A 21,085-nucleotide genomic window follows, 5' to 3' on the forward strand; every position below is an offset into this window, starting at 1 on the left:
GTTTGTTTTGATAAGAGTCACTTCTAGCAACATGAGCTTATCCTGAAGAATCTGAAGAATCCCAGGGTCCTATAGACTTATCCTATATAATCCTGTAGGCTATACATTCAACTGATCTCAAGGCATACCATGGAGGGCACTTACCATGGAGTGTCACAAATGAGATTTGTGACACCGGCATCCGACTAAGCAGTGATATTGTCTCACACGCTCTGGAAACGTAACATCAAAGTCATGTCAAGTACTTAAGTCTCTTTAGGTAGAAAGCTGCTCAGAGCTACAGGATCAGATGAAATAGGATCTAACCCTCATACTAACCTTAACCATTAAGGGGATGAAAGAAACTCAAATATGTGAGCCTGTATCAGTATTTAGAGATGACTTCTACTGTACTTGCAAGCTGTGACCAAATACAGACTCCAGTCACATTATGTCCCTCCAGAGACAAAGAGGACTAAGTTAGTTAGTTTACTGTACTTGTACGACCTACTCCAGTCCACTCACCCACTAGCATCCTCTTGCGGGTCTTGACCCCCACACAGTCCTGTGTACAGGAAGAGAACTTAGACCAGGTGGTTAGCTGGCAGTCGTCCTGGCATGGGAGCTGGCAGGGCTGGGTTAGAGAGGGCATGGAGCTGGCAAACTTCAGACATGCTCCCATGTCCGCTTGACCCCCGTCTTGCTTCCGGCATGAGACAGCTATAGAAAGAAAGAAAGAAAGAAAGAAAGAAAGAAAGAAAGAAAGAAAGAAAGAAAGAAAGAAAGAAAGGAGAATGATGTGGTGGTGGAGGTTGGCATGGTGTGAGGCAGGAAGCTTTGGTACACGTTGGCCACTTTTTATTGCTGGCCTAATCTCATTTGGCTAATGCACTCTGGCTGCATTTGGAGGTAAACACGACAGTCCCATCACAGGTGATCAAGACCTGAAAGTGTTTTATGTGATGATTAACCTACAGTACTGTCACTGTGGGATCTGGAATGACTCATTGCTAGGTGGTGTGACTAACTACATTGCATTCCAAATTGCACCCTATTTCCTGTAGTGATCTAGTCCAAATTCGTGCACAACGTAGGGAATAGGGTTCAACTTCATGCGCACTCTCTGTCTCTGGTTCTCTCAGTTAGAAACACACACAGAGGTGAGAACAAGGGTAAGTGATGAAACTGAACATAGTTTAATGTCTATTGACTTTCCCACCCAAACAGACCAGATAGCATTGAGTGAGGAGGAGTAAGAGCTCTGTATTGAATTGTCTCTCCACCTGCGTCAATTTCTACACATATACCATTACAGATAATGGGGCCTAATGTGGAGTGTGAAGACAAAGGTTGAAAAGTGCTCATCATCTGATCAGATAATGGCCTTCTACCATCTTCAAGATGCTAATAGAGGTCTGGTGCAAGGAGTGGAAGAGGAACTTTCTGCCTTCAATTCACTGACTGTCGCCATTTTGTAAATTGAAGTCAGATAGATGCATTGTTGCCACGCTATGTGAAGCTCAACACAAAGCAATCCACCGGAATGGACATTTTGTGTTTGAACCTTAATGTAAATAATCCACGCCTGGTACGGCTATAGGGAAGAGGTTTGGATAGAGGTTATTTACCCTTCACATCCTCCTCTGAGTCCCAGTGTAACACCTAGAAGGAGATGAAAGATGCATGCCACCCAAGGCGTTACTGTGATGTCTCACTTCCCTCTCACACGCTCTTTCAGGGAGTCAGACAGATACACTTGATCCCATCAACAATCCCACACACTTCCTCAGTCACATGCATAGTACCATGCAAGTTAAAGGCAAGGTAAATCAAGCGCAACTCTAATATTTGAAAGTATTTGAAAGACTGTATGAATGTGACCAAGTCAGAACCCTTAGAAGTGTCTGTATCTACCTGTATCCAATAGTTACCAGATTATGGGTAGGCTCTCGTGTCTTTTCTACTATTTCCGTCAGTACAGATTTGAACACTACATCCCCAGAATCAAATGGAGTAGCTAGTGCATGCAATATTTTGTTGCTCACCTCTAGCCTGCAGCCCAGGCCCACAGGTCTCCACAGCTCCAGGACTGTCCTGACGCACGGACCAGGGAACCAACTGGCATCGCCGCCACTTGTGTGTCTTCCACCTGCAATACAAGAAACAGAACACAGCTCAGTCATCTTGAGAGTCAAAGTCTTGGTCTACACTCAGATAAAAAAGGGTCCCAAAGGGGTTCTTTGGCTGTCCCCATAGGATAACCATTTTTGGTTCAGGCATAAACCTTTTGGGTATCATTTAAATTATCTGTGCAAAGAGTTATACATGGAACTCAAAAGGGTTCAACCTATAAACAAAAATGATTCTTCAAAGGGTTCTCCTATGGGGACAGTTGAATAACCATTTTAGGTTCCAGATAGCACCCTTTTTTCTAAGATAGTAGTTAACTTGACTCCTCTTTAGTCAAGAGAGACTACACAGTGAGTAGAGTGGTTTTGGATGCTGATGGAGCCTTACCTGTATCCCAGACAGACAGACGGCACCTCACAGTCTCTCTCCTGAGCCAACACCTCCGGACAGTCCTGTCCCCCATTGGCCGGCAGCTGGATGATGATGCGTTTCCTGTTCTGTTTCCTTTTCGTGTTGCCGCCTTATAAGAACCAATAGAAAAGCACTTTATTCACACACTGTCCCAATCAATAGACAGAGACAATAAAAGCAACACTCAAGCAACTTCCATTGGGCCTGGAAGTGCAAAATGATTATGATGAATGCCTGTTACGTACTTGAATAATGCAAATCCCAGGTCCTTGAAAAGGTCCTTGTAAAACAAGTGTGTTTTGTTCGCTGTTGACTTTTAGCAGCTGTGTGTCATTAACCTTGCTCAACAATGAAACATAATGAAGGAGCACAGTTGGTTCCCAGCTCTCTCTAGTTTAGTGTTCTACAGCAGATCTGTACTTTCCTGACCAGTTCTGAGAGAAGGTAATGAAATCAAGCATGGGATATTGATTGATATGGGCTTCTCTTATGTGCTAGTGTCCACCCACCTCAGTGAGGTTATATTGTCCTTACTACAGGAAGTTCATATGTGACTCACTACCTGGATTCGATATTATTAGAAATTTGATTTTTTTTTACAATGGTAAAAAGTAGAGACACAGAGCTACAAAATGGTATAACATACACTGCATTTTTGAGGAACAATAGGAACGTAATTCTGCTTTGAAAGTTGATAAACTTGTAAACTCACTTTTGAGAAAAGGGCCTTTGAATGTTTTGGTACCTACTGGAAACATCTCCTTTGTCTAAGGATTACATGTGAGGTCATGTACTAAACAGTGAGAAGTAAAGATTAAAAGTGGTGAAAGTAGTAGCCTACAATAAGGAAGAAATCCAGGTAAACAGAAAGTGTCCAGATAAAAATGTTGATAAAAAAACATTTTCTTCCATTCAAACGGCTCTCCTATGAAGTCGGGACTTCCGACATACACCTAGTTTCCTGGAACGGGTCACATATCTAGGATATATACAGTACAGGCAGTAATCCATATCCCTATCAGGATCATATTACAATGGCCATATCCATGTTGCAATGAAGGATCCATAGAGATAGCTAGCTGTAGTAGATAGAGATAGATACTGTATTTATATGGTAGGATCTGTTCTCATTGGAGAAGGATAAATCCATGACCATATACTCATAGTAAAGCCAGATGACCTGTGTGCCAAATGTGAAATAATACCAGCAAGATTACTAGCAGAGATTAAAGGATAGAAGACTCGGAAAACAAGCCGAGGGACTGTTCTTTAGACTCTATAAAGTATTGCTTAGCAGATGTTACTGTAGAGTAATCATGTAAAGTATTTCATGAATATAACACTCACTCCTGAAATCACAGAAACATGTATCCTACCAAGTGTGTTCTAGCTCACAAAGAGGTTGTTGCAGTGTCGCAGCAAATTGCTTCATAAATGGCACAGCACTTTTTGCTGATTAGCTGAATTTCTACTAGTTCTTGATATAGAAAAATGTTGCCAAGCAACAATGCGCGTTCGCTGGTTCCTGTTATGGTTCTGACTTAGCTAATTATTTTCTCAGCTCAAACTGAAACATATGATGAGGAGAAGAGTAGCCATTCCATAACTGTGCAAGTGTTTTGTTTATCAGATTTGTCGGGCCTGTAGAAACCAGAAAGCTAACACTTAACGACAGACCCACTATTATTTAGCATTCTCTGTTGTAAGGAATTCCTTCAAATGCTTTGAAGCGCATGCTCATTTCAAAACCACAAGGCATAGGCTACATCTCTTGAGCATTTTTTTGCCATGGACAGACTGCTCTGTATCTGTGTGTACTGTAATCTATACTTGAGAATAATAGGCTGTACCTGCTTGGCATATTGTACATCTCTTGACATAGTTGCATTTTTGCCATAGACAACAAACAATATATGTGTGTACTTGAATGTGTTGTTCAGCTGTACATTGTTCTATATCTGTGTATTCTTGAGAATTTTGAAAAAGCTAGTAGGTACCTGCTTTGCATATGGCAGGGCAGGCGCTCCAGTCGCTGTAGGGGGTGACGCTGCAGTCTCTTTTACATGGCAGGAGGCAAGGCCTGACTGTCTCAGGACGAATACTCTCCGGACACCTGAAATGACATGAAATCACATCATCTAGATCACGTGTCAAACTCCTCCCACGGCGGGCCGAGTGTCTGCGGGTTTTTGCTCCTCCCTTGTACTTGATTGATGAATTAAGGTCATTAATTAGTAAGGAACTCCCCTCACCTGGTTGTCTAAGTCTTAATTGAAAGGAAAACAACTAAAACCGGACGACTCTAGGCCCTCCATGGAATGAGTTTGACTCCCCTGTGCTAGATGCATATGCACAGACACATGATAGAGCCAAAATGGGGTGCTTAAATGTGTCATAATCTAAATGTGTCGAGATGTGTGCATATACCGCTTCTGTTACCGAATGCATATTTGTCTGGTCAACATAATATCACCGCTTCTGCTACATATTAATACGGGATCATTGGTCTAAGGAATGCTGCAGGGATTCTCCCAGTATATTGTGAATCATTGGCTTTAGGGCTGCAGATTGAGCCCCTACTGTACATTGCTTTGAATACCATATCCCCACTGTAACAGTGTTAACTTGTTCATGTTCTAAATGGTAATGAACACATTAGCATATCATACACATTTCAGTCATGACATTATACGATTTCATTATTTGATATCACGGTATATTAGTATATTGTTCCAAACCTAGTGGGTGCGGTAAGTTATGTGTCATGTATTAAGTGATAGTAGTTCAGCAGCTGTAACGATGAGCAGCATTGTGTGCTAGTGTGAAGTGGTAGCTAGGTAAAATAAAACCCTGGATGAGAGAATCAGAAACTGCCGGAATAAAACTGTCCGAGGCTCATTTCCATACCCAGCATGGGATCTAGCCCATCCCCAGTCAGCCTAGTAGCTCCAGCTCATCCTGCCAGAATAATGCTTCTATTAAAGCTGAATAAATAAATAGATAATTCAATATAATTCAAGTCCCTAAGATGCCCTAAGGGTGGTAGGGAGGGAGAACCCAGATGCTTTAGAACAAATGTCTGGAACCTAGGCAGAAACCTGTCAGGGAACCCATCAGCTCACAGCTATGCAGCCAGTCAGACAGTGGTAACAATAGGATTTTGTTCCTTCCATAGACAGATACTGGGACAAATGCTCTGTGCATTGGTGCTTTGATTTATGCTTAGCAAAGGCTTATTGAACCCTGCATACGTATTATGCCAAATCAGCATAAGCATAACCGTTCTACTCGCATTTACTTTCTGTAATTTGCTTGAACAAAAATATTCCTCTCTCACTTTACACAAATATTATATTCATATACTACTTATGTTGGTATTCAGTTATCTTTTTGAAGGAAAAACTTTTACTCTTACAACTTTGGGTGCTTAAAAAGCGCTATATAAATACCATGTATTATTATTATTTTTACTTTGAAGGTGGAATTCTTACTTAGAAAAAATAAACTCTTATTTTGAAGGAGAGACTCTTACTTTTTGGGTGGCACCTGTCCCACATTGACCCGTACACAGATGACCTTCCGTGTCTGCATCCCCACAGAGCACGAGGAGTCCCCTCCCCCAACTCCGGCCCGAGCCCCTGTGGAGTTGGCAGAGGGGACCGAGGTGTCCTCGATACACTGTCCCCAGGGCCCTGTCTGCCAGTGGTACACAGTACAAGGGTGGTCGTTGCAGCTCCGCACCTCCTGGAGAGCACTGCTGTTGGGGCACTGGACCCCGCCTGTCAAATACACAACAACCAAATTATCAATCAATCAAACGTATCTATAAACCCCAACAGCAGTTGTCAAAAAGACCCCAAAGAGGAAGCAGAAGCACAAACACCACATTCAAATACAGGAGATACTAATGGGGATCCCTAATAAATACAAATACTCAGTTACATGAGTGTGGTTTGCCTTGATTCGCTGGGAACAAGACAGCTCAGCCAATAGGGTTTATTTTCTAAGCTTCGTAAGTTGCACTGACTATTGAGCCTGAGCTGACAACGTTGTCATCTTATCATAACGAGAAAGTGAGTAAGTTAAGCTGTTTGTCTCTGATGATCCAAGCCTTCTCCACTTCCATTCAATTGATACATCTGTGTCTTGTGCTCTAAGGATTAACTTCTATTTTTGGTTCCACTCATTGAGTTAAAAACGTTAGTACAGCAGTGTCAGAGCTAAATAAACCAATATTGTCCCTTGGGGGAAAGCAGTCATGGAGATGGAGACAACGGAGATGAGTTGACCCGGGGTCTGACAGTATCTTGGACACCAGGTGGACCACATGTGACCCCTTTTCCATCCCTACCACAGATCGTTGTCATGTGTGTGTGTTGTATCTGTGTGTGTGCGACCCTTAACCACCCCTCACCACGATGGGATGTCAAACATTAGCAGGCTCTGTCAAGCTGGGATACCAGGCCCCGAAGGGAAGGTCAACCATTACCAATCAATGTGATCCAGTGGCCAATCAATGAGATCCACCAGCCAATGAAAGAGAAGGACATAACCACCGCGATCCTCCATTCAATGCTGGAGAAGGACTGAGATCAGCCAATCATTGGTGGAGCAGGGGAAAACTGATGACTCTTACATAAGGAAATGCTTCTGTCTTCAAAAGCCACACAGTGAAGATATATAATTGACATCTGTAGCCCCTTTGGGAGCATGTCCTTCAACGGGTCATTTCTAAAGGATGCTATTGACATTTTTCCTCCAAGAGACATTAGTTAGTCAGGTATGTTGTGTCATTGTTACTACTATGGTTAATGAATGACATTGTAAAGCTGTATTTGAAGGTTTCAGTGTTACTAATAAAACTATTGAACTCTGACTCAGTGTGGATTATTGAACATCTGCTTTGCTGGTAGTGCCATTATTATCTTTACAAGTCTTGTAAAAGGTCTCTAACCATAAAAATCATGCAGAGGTTATGTTATGTTTTCTTACATCCTTTACAATAAAGTGCCTCCATGTTACGTTACAGAGCTCTTCGAGTCAAAGTCCCTATAACCTTTCACGACATGTAAAACAAGGCCAAGTCTCCCTACAGTTGTTATTAACATGACTGTAGCTAGTGGGTCAAGCTACCTCGGCTAATCCTTTGTGATATTACGAGTGTCCTAACATGGCCTGTTGTAATTACTCTACGGGCTCAACTCCACTTCTCCCTGAGTTGCATTTACCCAGTTGTTAGTCATGTAAATACCTTACTCTGCATTTCTTCATCGGCGTCAGGACAAAATGAAAGTAAGCATACGCCTAATTAAAACACCTGGTTTTCTGAGCAATCTTTCAAATGATTAGGACACGTACAGTAAACTCCTTAATCTGTGTTCCAGCTGTGTATTTGATCTGCACATGAGCTAGCAGCAGCCGAGCAAGCCTCCATCTTTAGCGCGAGTGAAGTGTGTTCGGAACAACTGAATGTATGCCTCATAAGAAATAGTTTTCACATACATACTTTATATGTTCGTGCCCAGAATCAAATACATTTCCAAGAAATAACCTGGCAGCTGTGGTAGAACGTTTATTTTGATTGCCGATTTTCTGCATTTATCAGAGTGCCATCAGGTAGCCTGATTTCAGATGTGTCCATGGAAACAAGATTATTAGGGAAATTGTTCTTCTACCTAAGCATGTAAACATTTTAATCAAACTATTATATTAATCTGACTATCCACAATAATCACATTAACTATACTCATTGTCTTGCTATGGTCCAGTGGAGGATATCTACAAGAACTGTTAAAATCATAGCAGTACTATAAAATACACTACAACATGCTGATCTACTGCCAGGCAATCACACAGTCTAGAGTGGGTTGTATAGAGATGGGTTCTCAGGTCGTGACTGGCAGCTTAGACGGTAAGACTCTAACCCAGAGGCACTTGTTCCATTACTGACCAGACTCCCCCTTCCACACTTCTCTTCTCCTTAGGGTTTCAGCCTCCTCTTGTTAAGGTTTCAGATAGCACTTAACACGAAGGAATGTTCTTTACTAGCACTGCGCTGTTGAGGGTCAGTACAAGTTTTACATAGTACAAGCATAACATTATGCTGAGCAGGCAGTGAGGGGAAATAGATTGGTACGCAGGTAGCCATATATCGACTACATACATCGACTTATAACATCTACAGGGCTAAATACCTACATCTATGGGAACACTGCATTCTAAGGGCATAAGAAATGATTGTACCGAAGAGCGCAGGAACCTTGGGCACCTGCGATAGACCTTAAAGGAAGGTAAATGCAAAGTTGTTATGATTTCTTTGTAACCATCCATACATTTGTGAAAGGTGCAATAAATAATACTATGCACTAGGGCTCCAAGCACTTCACAACAACGCTCAGATTCTTTGAGCCTAAACATTGAAAATGTAGCTCTAGAGAGTTGTACAGCCATATATCCTACAGTATTCAAGCTTGTTATTCCTTGTGACTATGTCACACAACCTTACCCTGCATCACAGTAACCCAGGCTACAACCTGAGCAGTCGCTGTGGAGGAGGAACATACAGAATCATTTATACTATTTGGCTGTTGGAACATAGAAGAGAGGCAGAGAGAAGCAAAGACTGAGGGCATGGTGAAATGCTTGCTTCAGCAGCCTCATATGAGATACCAGATACTCTCCTGCATGCTGTGCAGACCTGGGATCAAATGAAGAAAATGTTATCTTTCCAATATTTTAGCTGCACATGATTGAGCTCATCTGGTGCAACAGAACCAATAGAAAAATGAAAACCCTGTCCAGCTGCATGCACTACAGACAGGCTCTATCAATCATCAATGTACTTGAAAGAAAATAGATACTATTTGAACCCCGGTCTGATGCTGTGTGGCCTGGTCCCAGATCCGTTAGTGCGGTCTTGCCAACTCCCATTGGTCAACTCCTATGTTTGGCTTGACAACAACCATATGAGTCAGCTGTACTACACAGACAGGTCTGGGACCAGGTCTGATGCTGTGCGTTGTGTGATTGTAGTCTCACCTTCCCCAGCGCTGTAGGCCAGTACAGAGCGTGCTCTCATCTGCCTTCCCTCTGTGTTCTTCCCAGAGCAGGTGTGTGAGCACAGGGACCAGGTGGTCCAGGGACTGAGGACACAGTCCTTGGGGCAAGGCACCTCACAGATGACGGGCATGGGAAGGATGGCATCACGGCATAACTGGCGGTCCACATACTCACCTGGAGGCACAGGGAGACAGGAGACACAGTATGAGGCTAGCGGAGGATACTTAGAATGTGAAGGTGTCCATATCTGTTACCTACACATACAATACAATATACAGTCCGTATCATATGCCGATATCATCCACAAAATCAAAATCACATTGCAAAATCAGATCTGGCGCATTTGTTCACCTAGACACCTAGCTCCCGAGTGGCGCAGCGGTCTAAGACACTGAATCGCAGTGCTAGAGGCGTCACTACAGACCCTGGTTCGATCCTGGGCTGTATCACAACCGGCCGCATTCGAGAGTCCTATAGGGCGGCGCACATTTGGCTGGTGTAGGCCGTCATTGTAAACAATAATTTATTCTTAACTGACTTGCCGAGTAAATAAAGGTTCAATAAAAAGAATAAATAAAACCCAGATATTGGTTATGTAAGGAGAGAGGGAGTTTAACAGACAAACCTATAAGAGTACACAAACCACATAATACTTGTCCACATATTCACCAAGTCTGAAGGGAAAATACGCATTGGGTATTATGATAAATGTTTACACCATCATGAAAGATTGGTTCGCTTTCTCAGACAAACAAGCAGGCCGACGACAGAGCCATTAGACATGAGGGAGGAAGCCGTGGGAATTAAAAACTTATTTCAAAACAAGAACATATGAATTAAAGTGAATATTTGAATATAAATTCAGGCAGTGGGGCATTAGTTTAATCTTTTACTCATGACTTTGACAGCATACATGGAATAAAAATGAGCTCATATCCAAATGACTGCATCTCTAATACATAAGCTAGCTGGATAAAACCTTGTGTATCACCAACTGTGTCACACAGACATTAAGACAACAGATACTGAATCATTGTCATCTTTTTTTTCTGACATTTTTTTAAAATTAACTCATCCACCAACCCCATCTTCGGAGGACAAATCTCTTTTTAGTTTTTTAAAAAGCTTTTCTGCTACATATTATACATACACATTTTAAGTACACATTTTACGTACACATTTTACGTACACATTTTACATACATGGTACTTTTATATAAAGCAGTCACATTACAGTAATCCAAACATCAGCATCAAACAACAACATTACCAAACATCAGCTCTTTAATCCCGTCCCTCAGCCACTCTCAGACCATCCCACCTATCATCATAGACATCAGCTCTTTAATCCCGCCCCTCAGCCACTCTCAGACCATCCCACCTATCATCATAGACCTCAGCTCTTTAATCCCACCCCTCAGCCACTCTCAGACCATCCCATCTATCATCATAGACCTCAGCTCTTTAATCCCGCCCCTCAGCCACTCTCAGACCATCCCACCTATCATCATAGACCTCAGCTCTTTAATCCCACCCCTCAGCCACTCTCAGACCATCCCACCATTCACCATAGACCTCAGCTCTTTAATCCCACCCCTCAGCCACTCTCAGACCATCCCACCATTCACCATAGACCTCAGCTCTTTAATCCCACCCCTCAGCCACTCTCAGACCATCCCACCATTCACCATAGACCTCAGCTCTTTAATCCCACCCCTCAGCCACTCTCAGACCATCCCACCATTCACCATAGACCTCAGCTCTTTAATCCCACCCCTCAGCCACTCTCAGACCATCCCACCATTCACCATAGACCTCAGCTCTTTAATCCCACCCCTCAGCCACTCTCAGACCATCCCACCATTCACCATAGACCACCCTCGTTTGGTTTCCATGTAACATATTATATATATATATATATATGTTTTACATTTTGAACCTTTCTAATCTTTTAGTGTCCACAGATTGTGAGCTAAAGATGAAAACCTTTCCGACAAGTATTATTATATTATTTATTGATTGACTCTGGCTTTCCAAATCGCCCAACACTGCTATTTGTAAGGTTAATTTTAAGTGAATGTAGTGATTTTTTTAACCATTCCTGAACTCTGTCTCTTCGCAGCAAAATCTACAGAGCTGAGATTGTTGTATGCCCAATATACAGTTGAAGTCAGAAGTTTACATAAACTTAGGTTGGAGTCATTAACACTCGTTTTCAACAACTCCACAAATTTCTTGTTAACAAACTATCGTTTTTGCAAGTTGGTTAGGACATCTACTTTGTGCATGACACAAGCAATTTTTCCGAAAAATGTTTACAGACATATTATTTCACTTATAATTCACTGTATCACAATTCCAGTGGGTCAGAAGTTTACATACACTAAGTTGACTGTGCCTTTAAACAGCTTGGCAAATTCCAGAAAATTATGTCATGGCTTTAGAAGCTTCTGGCTAATTGACCTCATTTGAGTCAATTAGAAGTGTGGATGTATTTCAAGGCCTACCATCAAACGCAGTGCCTCTTTGCTTGACATCATGGGAAAATCTAAAGAAATCAGCCAAGACCTCAGAAAAAAGACCTCCACAAGTCTGGTTCATCCTTGGGAGCAATTTCCAAATGCCTGAAGGTACCACGTTCATCTGTACAAACAACAGTACACAAGTATAAACACCATGGGACCATGCAGCCGTCATACCGCACAGGAAGGAGATGCGTTCTGTCTCCTAGAGATGAATGTACTTTGGTGCGAAAAGTGCAAATCAATCCCAAAACAACAGCAAAGGACCTTGTGAAGATTCTGGAGGAAACAGGTACAAAAGTATCTCTATCCACAGTTAAACGAGTCCTATATCGACATAACCTGAAAGGCTGCTCAGCAAGGAAGAAGCCACTGCTCCAAACTGGCATAAAAAAGCCAGACTACGGTTTGCAACGGCACATAGGGATAAAGATCAAACTTTCTGGAGAAATGTCCTCTGGTCTGATGAAACAAAAATAGAACTGTTTGGCCATAATGACCGTCGTTATGTTTGGAGGAAAAAGTGGGAGGCTTGCAAGCCGAAGAAAACCATCCCAACCGTGAAGCACGGGGTGGCAGAATCATGTTGTGGGGGTGCTGTGCTGCAGGAGGGACTGGTGCACTTCACAAAACAGATGGCATCATGAGGAAGAAAAATGACCTGGAAATATTGAAGTAACATCTCAAGACATCAGTTAAGCTTGGTCACAAATGGGTCTTCCAAATGGACAATGACCCCAAGCATACTTCCAAAGTTGTGGCGAAATGTTTTAAGGACAACAAAGTCAAGGTATTGGAGTGGCTATCACAAATCCTATAGAAAATTTGTGGGCAGAACTGAAAAAGTGTGTGCGAGCAAGGAGCTACAAACCTGACTCAGTTACACCAACTCTGTCACGAGGAATGGGTCAAAATTCACCCAACTTATTGTGGGAAGCTTGTGGAAGGCTACCTGAAACATTTGACCCAAGTTAAACTATTGTAAAGGCAATGCTACCAAATACTAATTGAGTGCACAGTTGTGGCCATAAAGTTTTGAGAATGACACAAATATTAATTTTCACAAAGTCTGCAGCCTCAGTTTGTATGATGGCAATTTGCATATACTCCAGAATGTTATGAAGAATGATCTGATAAATTGCAATTAATTTGCCATGCAAATGTACTGAATCCCCCAAAAACATTTCCACTGCATTTCAGCCCTGCCACAAAAGGACCAGCTGACATCATGTCAGTGATTCTCTCGTTCACAGGCAAGGATATTGCTGCCAGTAAGATTGCACCTAAATTAACCATTTATCAGATCATCAAGAACTTCAAGGAGAGTGGTTGAATTGTTGTGAAGGAGGCTTCAGGGCGCCCAAGAGTTCCCTACCTTCTCCTTTTTCCACTTGCCTCCTCCAGTTTGGATTGAGCAGACAGTCCCATATATTTTCGATAGCTGCATATGTGACATAACTCCTCCGTTTCTATTCATAATATCATTAATAAATATAATAATAAAAAAATTAAAAAATCCATTGAAATATTTTTTTTATCAATCAGTACATCCTCTTAAGGATCTGACCCGTTGGCGCCTAAAGTGACATACACAAATCTAACTGCATGTAGCTCAGGACCTGAAGCAAGGATATGGACACCGATCCCATTGAGGATATTTGAGTTTAACCATAACATTTGTTGTCACATTTGTTCTATCTTTTCTGGAGGATAAAACTAAAATTGTAACCAACTTAGTATGAAAAGGGCTTTAAACTAAATTTAATTTAAATTTGTTGGAAATGAGAAGTTGTAATCTGTATAAAGTTAAAAAGGCAATTTTTTAACAAAGGAGGAGTCTTTCTTAAAAAACTTCAGGAGAACCATTTTGGGTTTAAGAATAACTTATGTATGAGTGAAGATTTTAGTGAGTGGTTAAAAGCTTTCATATTGAATAATTTTTGCCCCAAAACTCATATTCATTATATAAATAGGCACGTTCAATTTTGTCTGGCTTAGGGTTCCAAAGAAAATGAAATATTTTTAACTCATATGATTTGAAAAACGAGTCATCTGGATTATGTAGCACGATTAGTAAGTAAGTAAGTGATATAATAGGACCAAATAGGACCAAATAGTTAATTTAATTTTAATCAATGGGATTTTTCCATAAAAAGACAAGTATTTACCTCTCCATAGTTGCAGAATCTTATCTATTTTTGATAACTTTCTATTGAAATTGATTGTGGTAAGTTCCTTTATATTTTCAATATGTGAATACCAAGAATGTCTGCTTCACCATCTGCCCATTTTATTGGTAAACTACAAGGTAGTGTAAACACTATATCTTTTAACGATCCAATACGTAATATGGTACACTTGTCATAATTAGGTTTTAGTCCAAAGAGGCTATAAAAATGATCAAGATCTTCAATGAGACTGTGTTTATAGCTAGCGTTTCAATGGCCATAATAAATAGATATGGAGACAACGGACAGCCTTGTTTTACTCCTCTTAAAGCTCAATACTTTCTGAGAAGTAACCAGTATTTACTATTTTACATCTGGGGTTGCTGTACATAACTTTAACCCATTGTATAAGAGATTCACCGAAATTAAAGTAATCCAGGAATTTATATATAAATTCTAGTCATACTTTATCAAACGCCTTTTCAAAATCTGCTATGAAGACCAGGCTTGGTACTGTATCTTTGATGTTCAGTTGTTACAAGTAATTGCTGTATATTATCTCCAATATATCGTCATTGGAAAAAAACTGTCTGATCAGGATGAACAATATCTGGTAAAACCTTTTTTATTCTATGTTCATGCATTTTGCCAGGATTTTCGCTTCACGACAGTGAAGTATAAGAGGCCTCCAGATTTTTAAATGGACTGGATCTTTATACTTACCACCTGGGTCCTGTTTTAGTAGTAATACAATCAAACCTTCTTGTTGAGTACCTGAAAGTCTACCATTTGTATAAGAGTAATTAAAACATGATAATAATGGATCTTTGAGTACATAAAAAAAGGACTGAAATACCTCTACTGGTATACCATCAAGACGTGGTGTTTTTCCAGACTGAAAATATTTAATTGCCTCAAAAAGTTCCTCTTCTGTAAGTTGGCCTTCACACAGGTCTTTCTGTAAATGTGTATATTTTACATCATTATTATTATTATTAGGAAAGAAAGCTTTTTTCACAATTTTCCATTCAATTAGCTTTATTTTTATACATTACACTTGATCGTGCTTGAGTAAGTACCTCCAATTCTTTTTGTTTTTCCTCTTACCTATTTTGTTCCTCTATAGTACAGTTTCCATTACCAACTACCTGTGCTGTTATTTCCTCTATTTCCTTTATGAGTCTATTCTCTTTTGCCCTAAACTGCTTTTGTTTTAATGATGAGCATTGTAGTGAATGGCCTCTAAAAGTACATATAAAAACATCCAATACAATAAGGGGATCTGCTGTACCTGTGTGGTGCAGAAAAAAGTCAATTCTGAATTATTTATATACTAATGTCTTCGTTAAGAACATATTCATCCAAAAGGCTTTGATTAAATTTCCAATATCCCCGTCCACATGGAAATTCTGTAAGAGTTAAATGGAGGCCAATTCGATGGTGGTCCGATCGCATTTGTTCTCCTATTCAAACTTTTTCAAACTTTTGATGCCAGCAAGAATAAAACCAGGAAGTAGTCAAGATGGCTAGCTTGATTTAACCTCCTCCATGTATATCTCACTAGGTCAGGGTTTTCAGCCTCCATATAGCCACTAGTTCTAATGTATCCATGATATTCGTGATCTCCTTAAGTGCATGAGGGGGATAGTTTGTAGTGTGATTTCTTTTACGATCCATTGAGGTACTTAAAACCGTATTATAATCTCCCACCATAATAATAGATTCATTCGTTGCCGGTGAGCTCAATAGATTATTATATATATTTTAGAAGTGTGAATCATCATTATTTGGCCCATATAGATGAATTAGCCAGATGTGTTTTTTGGTCCAATAGCATAATTAAAATAATCCATCTTCCTTGAGGATCTGTTTGCACAATCGATTAAAATGTGTATTAATGAGTATAATCACCCCTTTGTCATCTTTGCAGAGGTGGAATATTCTGTCCTTGATAAATGTCCACGCACACACACACACACGCACAGACACTCACACACACACGCACACGTACACACACACACACACACACACACACACACACACACACTCACACATCCCTGGATCATGATGCTCTGACATAATGGCATACATATTCTACATGTTTAATACATAACACCATTGGAGTCGGCAGAATGACTGGTACTGAGAGAGAGATGAATATGAATAACAGGCAAAATATATATATTTTTTTATATAAGACTGAGCTAAGGTCTATTTCTGGGATGTTGAAGGTCAGAATATGGATGCCTGACCACGGAAAGTCTCAAAATGGATTTAAGACCATCCTAAATGGCTTAAAAGGGAAACAAATAACAACTTAGGGCTTTAAGGGATTTAGGATTTAGAGAGAGTTGAGGTATTTTCAAGGTCTCATTAGGACATGAGATAGTGTTGTGGTCCTGCACCAGGACTGTATCGATCTAAATCTGTGGTACTCCACCACTACTGCCACTCCTACCCTTCTCCTCACCCCCATCCTATCGCATAACCTCCCTCTATCATGGCATGGATCTCTCCAACCCCCACCACTACCTCTTTCCTCACCCCACCTCAACCTATCCCATCACTCTTATGTCAGTCCCACTGTTTCAGTGAAACCCCCACCCTTACCCCTATCCTCACCCCACCTCAACCCATCCCATCACTCTTATGTCAGTCCCACTGTTTCAGTGAAACCCCCACCCTTACCCCTATCCTCATCTCAACCCATCCCATCACTCTTATGTCAGTCCCACTGTTTCAGTGAAACCCCCACCCTTACCCCTATCCTCACCCCACCTCAACCCATCCCATCACTCTTATGTCAGTCCCACTGTTTCAGTGAAACCCCCACCCTTACCCCTATCCTCATCTCAACCCATCCCTCTTGTTGGTCCCACCGATCTGTATCAGTGGAAAATGCCATAGTGATGGGAAGAAGAGCTAGTTATTGTGGGATCCTGAACCATCACTGTATTCATCTAAATCTGTGGGACATCACCACAACCACAATCCCCACACTTATCCTCACTCCATCCCATACCCACCACAACCCTCACCCTTATCCTCACTCCATCCAATCCCATACCCACCACAACCCTCACCCTTATCCTCACTCCATTCCATACCCACCACAACCCTCACCCTTATCCTGACTCCATTCCATTCCATACCAACCACAACCCTCACCCTTATCCTCACTCCATCCCATCCCATACCCACCACAACCCTCACCCTTATCCTCACTCCATCCCATCCCATACCCACCACAACCCCTACACTTATCCTTACTCCATCCCATCCCATACCCACCACAACCCTCACCCTTATCCTCACTCCATCCCATACCCACCACAACCCCCACACTTATCCTCACTCCATCCCATACCCATCACAACCCTCACCCTTATCCTCACTCCATCCCATCCCATACCCACCACAATCCCCACACTTATCCTCACTCCATCCCATACCCACCACAACCCTCACCCTTATCCTCACTCCATCCCATCCCATACCCACCACAATCCCCACCCTTATCCTCACTCCATCCCATACCCACCACAACCCCCACCCTTATCCTCACTCCATCCCATACCCACCACAACCCCCACACTTATCCTCACACCATCCCATACCCACCACAACCCCCACCCTTATCCTCACTCCATCCCATACCCACCACAACCCTCACCCTTATCCTCACTCCATCCCATACCCACCACAACCCCCACCCTTATCCTCACTCCATCCCATACCCACCAACACCCTCACCCTTATCCTCACTCCATCCCATACCCACCACAACCCTCACCCTTATCCTCACTCCATCCCATACCCACCACAACCCCCACCCTTATCCTCACTCCATCCCATCCCATACCCACCACAACCCACACCCGTATCCTCACTACATCCCATACCCACCACGACCCCCACCATTATCCTCACTCCATCCCATACCCACCACAACCCCCACCCTTATCCTCACTCCATCCCATACCCACCACAACCCCCACCCTTATCCTCACTCCATCCCATACCCACCAACACCCTCACCCTTATCCTCACTCCATCCCATACCCACCAACATCCCCATTTCATCCTCACTCCATTCCTCTTTTGTTTCGCCATTGTTTACAGTGAAAAATCCCCTTGTAACGGGAGGACCAGGATGCCACCACAACCCCCACTTCTACCTCTATCCCTCATCACCCCCACCCTTTACCCCCTCCCTCTTTCCACAAACTCCTCCCCTTATCTTCACCCATCCTATCTTCACCCCAGGTCATCCGATCAAATATCTTTGTGAAACCCCTATTCTCACCCCATTGTATTCCAGCCCATCTCATCTCTCTTTCATGGTCCCCACTCTCCCATCTGTACCAGTGATAAAAAAAAAGTCTGGAGCCCCTTGGGGGAAACAAATCCATTTTCATCAGCAGACAACAGAGGATCAATAAGGTCCAGTCAAGAGGGACTGGGAGGGCCGCTATGGGGGCTGGGTGTGTGTGTGTGTGTGTGTGTGTGTGTGTGCGCATGTGTGTGTGTGTGTGTGTGTGTATAGGGGGTGTTGAAATGGAAGTCTTCCATGCGATAGATTGGGTGAGGAAATCGTTAAATTGTTTGTATATCCATGTTTCCATCCAGTTTTTATGCGAGTAAAGTCACACCATGTAAAAAAATAAATAATGACAGCTTTGATGGAAACAGGAAGTTTTGGTACAAATTTATAAATGCTGACAGATAATTTGTGCTTTTGACATGGTGGGATCTTTTTTGTGTCTGTAAAATGTATTATGCGAAAAATGGTAGTAGAAACAACTTTATACACACCTATTAATATAATGCCCATCATATGAAAGTAAACTTGGAGTCACGCGATGATATGTTGTGTGGTCCTCCCACTACGACTCGGGAAAGCATGCAGTTTATTAGGCTACAGATGAAATAAGTTATGATGAACTTCACAGGGTGGTGAAAATGCAATGTGATGAGCATGATGCTCCTTTCCAATAAATACTGATGGTCTTATTCTGGTGATATGAAGATTGATGCTTGACTGCTGTTTGACAAATACACATATTCTTGCTCTTATCCACAACAATCTCATCATGTAGGTAGCCTAACCACACTGTATCTGTGAGCTGTTGGCTAGAGCACACGTGACAAGAGTCGGCACATTTGCTATTTAAAACAACAGTTTTGTGCCAAAAATATCGGTAGAATTGAAAATGTTATAGAAATACATTGAACTTTTGATTTTGAATCTTTACATGAAAACGTAAGAGAAAATGTGTGCAATACCTCATCACGTATTGATTTTCATTCGCAAGAAGTCTGTTTGGTGGAAACACCAGGGGTGAGAAAATGCGCATGTTTTCTTTATGCAGATTTGAAAATATTCTTATGAATCTGTCACCAAAATTATGTAAACCTCGTTAATGACAATGATTATTCTTATGGCTTTTGACTCACTGTCTTTTTGTGACATCTTTGTTTGACAGAATAATGTAGATTATGTCCTATTAATCACAAGTCCTCCCAGGGAGGAAACAATGGAAGCCTGTAGGAGACAGTCAAGACAGTCAAACAAACGTGAATGTCGAAAGACAACAAACACGAGATGCTTTAATAACGAAGAGATTCATGACTTGCAAGAAGTACATTATTTGCAATGCAAATGAACAACAAACATATTGAATCACGGACTGTCCAAAACATCCTTCTCACCTTTCAGAAAGACCCTCTTCCCCCCCATCCTCCCTTTCCCCGTCCAGCAAGTGTCTGGAAATCAATTCAACAAAATCCACAGAGGCGAAACAAGCTTCCAACCGATCATCAAGAGATAATTATTTTACACACCTCACATAAGAACCCCCCCCCCAGCTGGGTCTCATCTGTGTCTTGATGGAAAAGTACCAGACATCGTTTGACATATCCTCTGTTTAAACCTGTCTCATTCCATCCAGGCGGGGAAAGATTTCTGTCGCACATAGATTTCACACACACACATACACGCACGCACACACACACACACACAACATACACACAGGAAACACACACACACTCATGTGGAAGAAAGACAGTGTAAATGGGATCTGACTGTGTGGAGCAGCACCAGGTAATCTAATTTACCAGTAACTACGTCTGATTCAACAGGGTGCAGCCGTAAACACAAGCTCACCACATCCAGCAGACATATTGTCTCTGTAAGTGGCAAAGAATGATGGGAAGGTCACCATGAATGAAGAAATCAGACATCTAGACAAAAAGGCTACCTGGGCTTGTTCACCACATAGCTAAATGGATCAATATAATACACAGCGTCTGTAGGTAGGGATTGAAAGGGGGATGGAGAGAGAGATAGAAAGTTGTGAAAATAAGGAGGTAGGAAGGGTTTAAAAAAGGGGTAGGGAATAGGGAGTGGTGAGTAGAAGAGGGAGGTAGGAAGGGTTTTAAAAAAGGGGTAGGGAATAGGGAGGATGAAGAGCCGAGGAGAGAAAGAGAGAGACTAGTGTTATTAGTGTTTCCCCTCATCAATATTACTACTTTATGTAAAAAGTTATCTCCCTTTCTCAGTTCAAATAGCATTCCTCGTGTACCATACATCTTTCAATAAACAATCTAGATATTCTTGTCCTCAGAAAGGAAGAGACCATTAGACTAGTAATCACCAAGGTTCGGCTACAATAAGAGGACTGTGTGTAATCATCGTCACAGCAACAGGCAGCACCAGGCTCTGGCGGATGTGAATGGGAACCTTGATTACTTTTATAATATGAGAACTGATTGAGAAGTACCTACACACACACACACACACACACACACACACACA

General features: G+C 41.8%; 1 protein-coding gene across 1 annotated transcript in view; it reads right to left on the reverse strand.

Annotated features, from left to right (window-relative positions):
* LOC109904414 (thrombospondin type-1 domain-containing protein 7A) overlaps positions 1-21,085 on the reverse strand; it is a 186,675-nt gene that overhangs the window by 64,964 nt on the left and 100,626 nt on the right. The window contains exons 7-12 of the mRNA XM_031788785.1: positions 9,559-9,753; positions 6,053-6,299; positions 4,518-4,633; positions 2,497-2,629; positions 2,025-2,128; positions 505-699 (exon numbers count right to left, since the gene is read on the reverse strand). Coding sequence (XP_031644645.1) covers positions 505-699; positions 2,025-2,128; positions 2,497-2,629; positions 4,518-4,633; positions 6,053-6,299; positions 9,559-9,753 — 990 coding nt within the window. The remainder of the gene's footprint in view (positions 1-504; positions 700-2,024; positions 2,129-2,496; positions 2,630-4,517; positions 4,634-6,052; positions 6,300-9,558; positions 9,754-21,085) is intronic.

This window comes from Oncorhynchus kisutch, linkage group LG14 (assembly GCF_002021735.2).
Source record: "Oncorhynchus kisutch isolate 150728-3 linkage group LG14, Okis_V2, whole genome shotgun sequence".
NCBI lineage: Eukaryota > Metazoa > Chordata > Actinopteri > Salmoniformes > Salmonidae > Oncorhynchus > Oncorhynchus kisutch.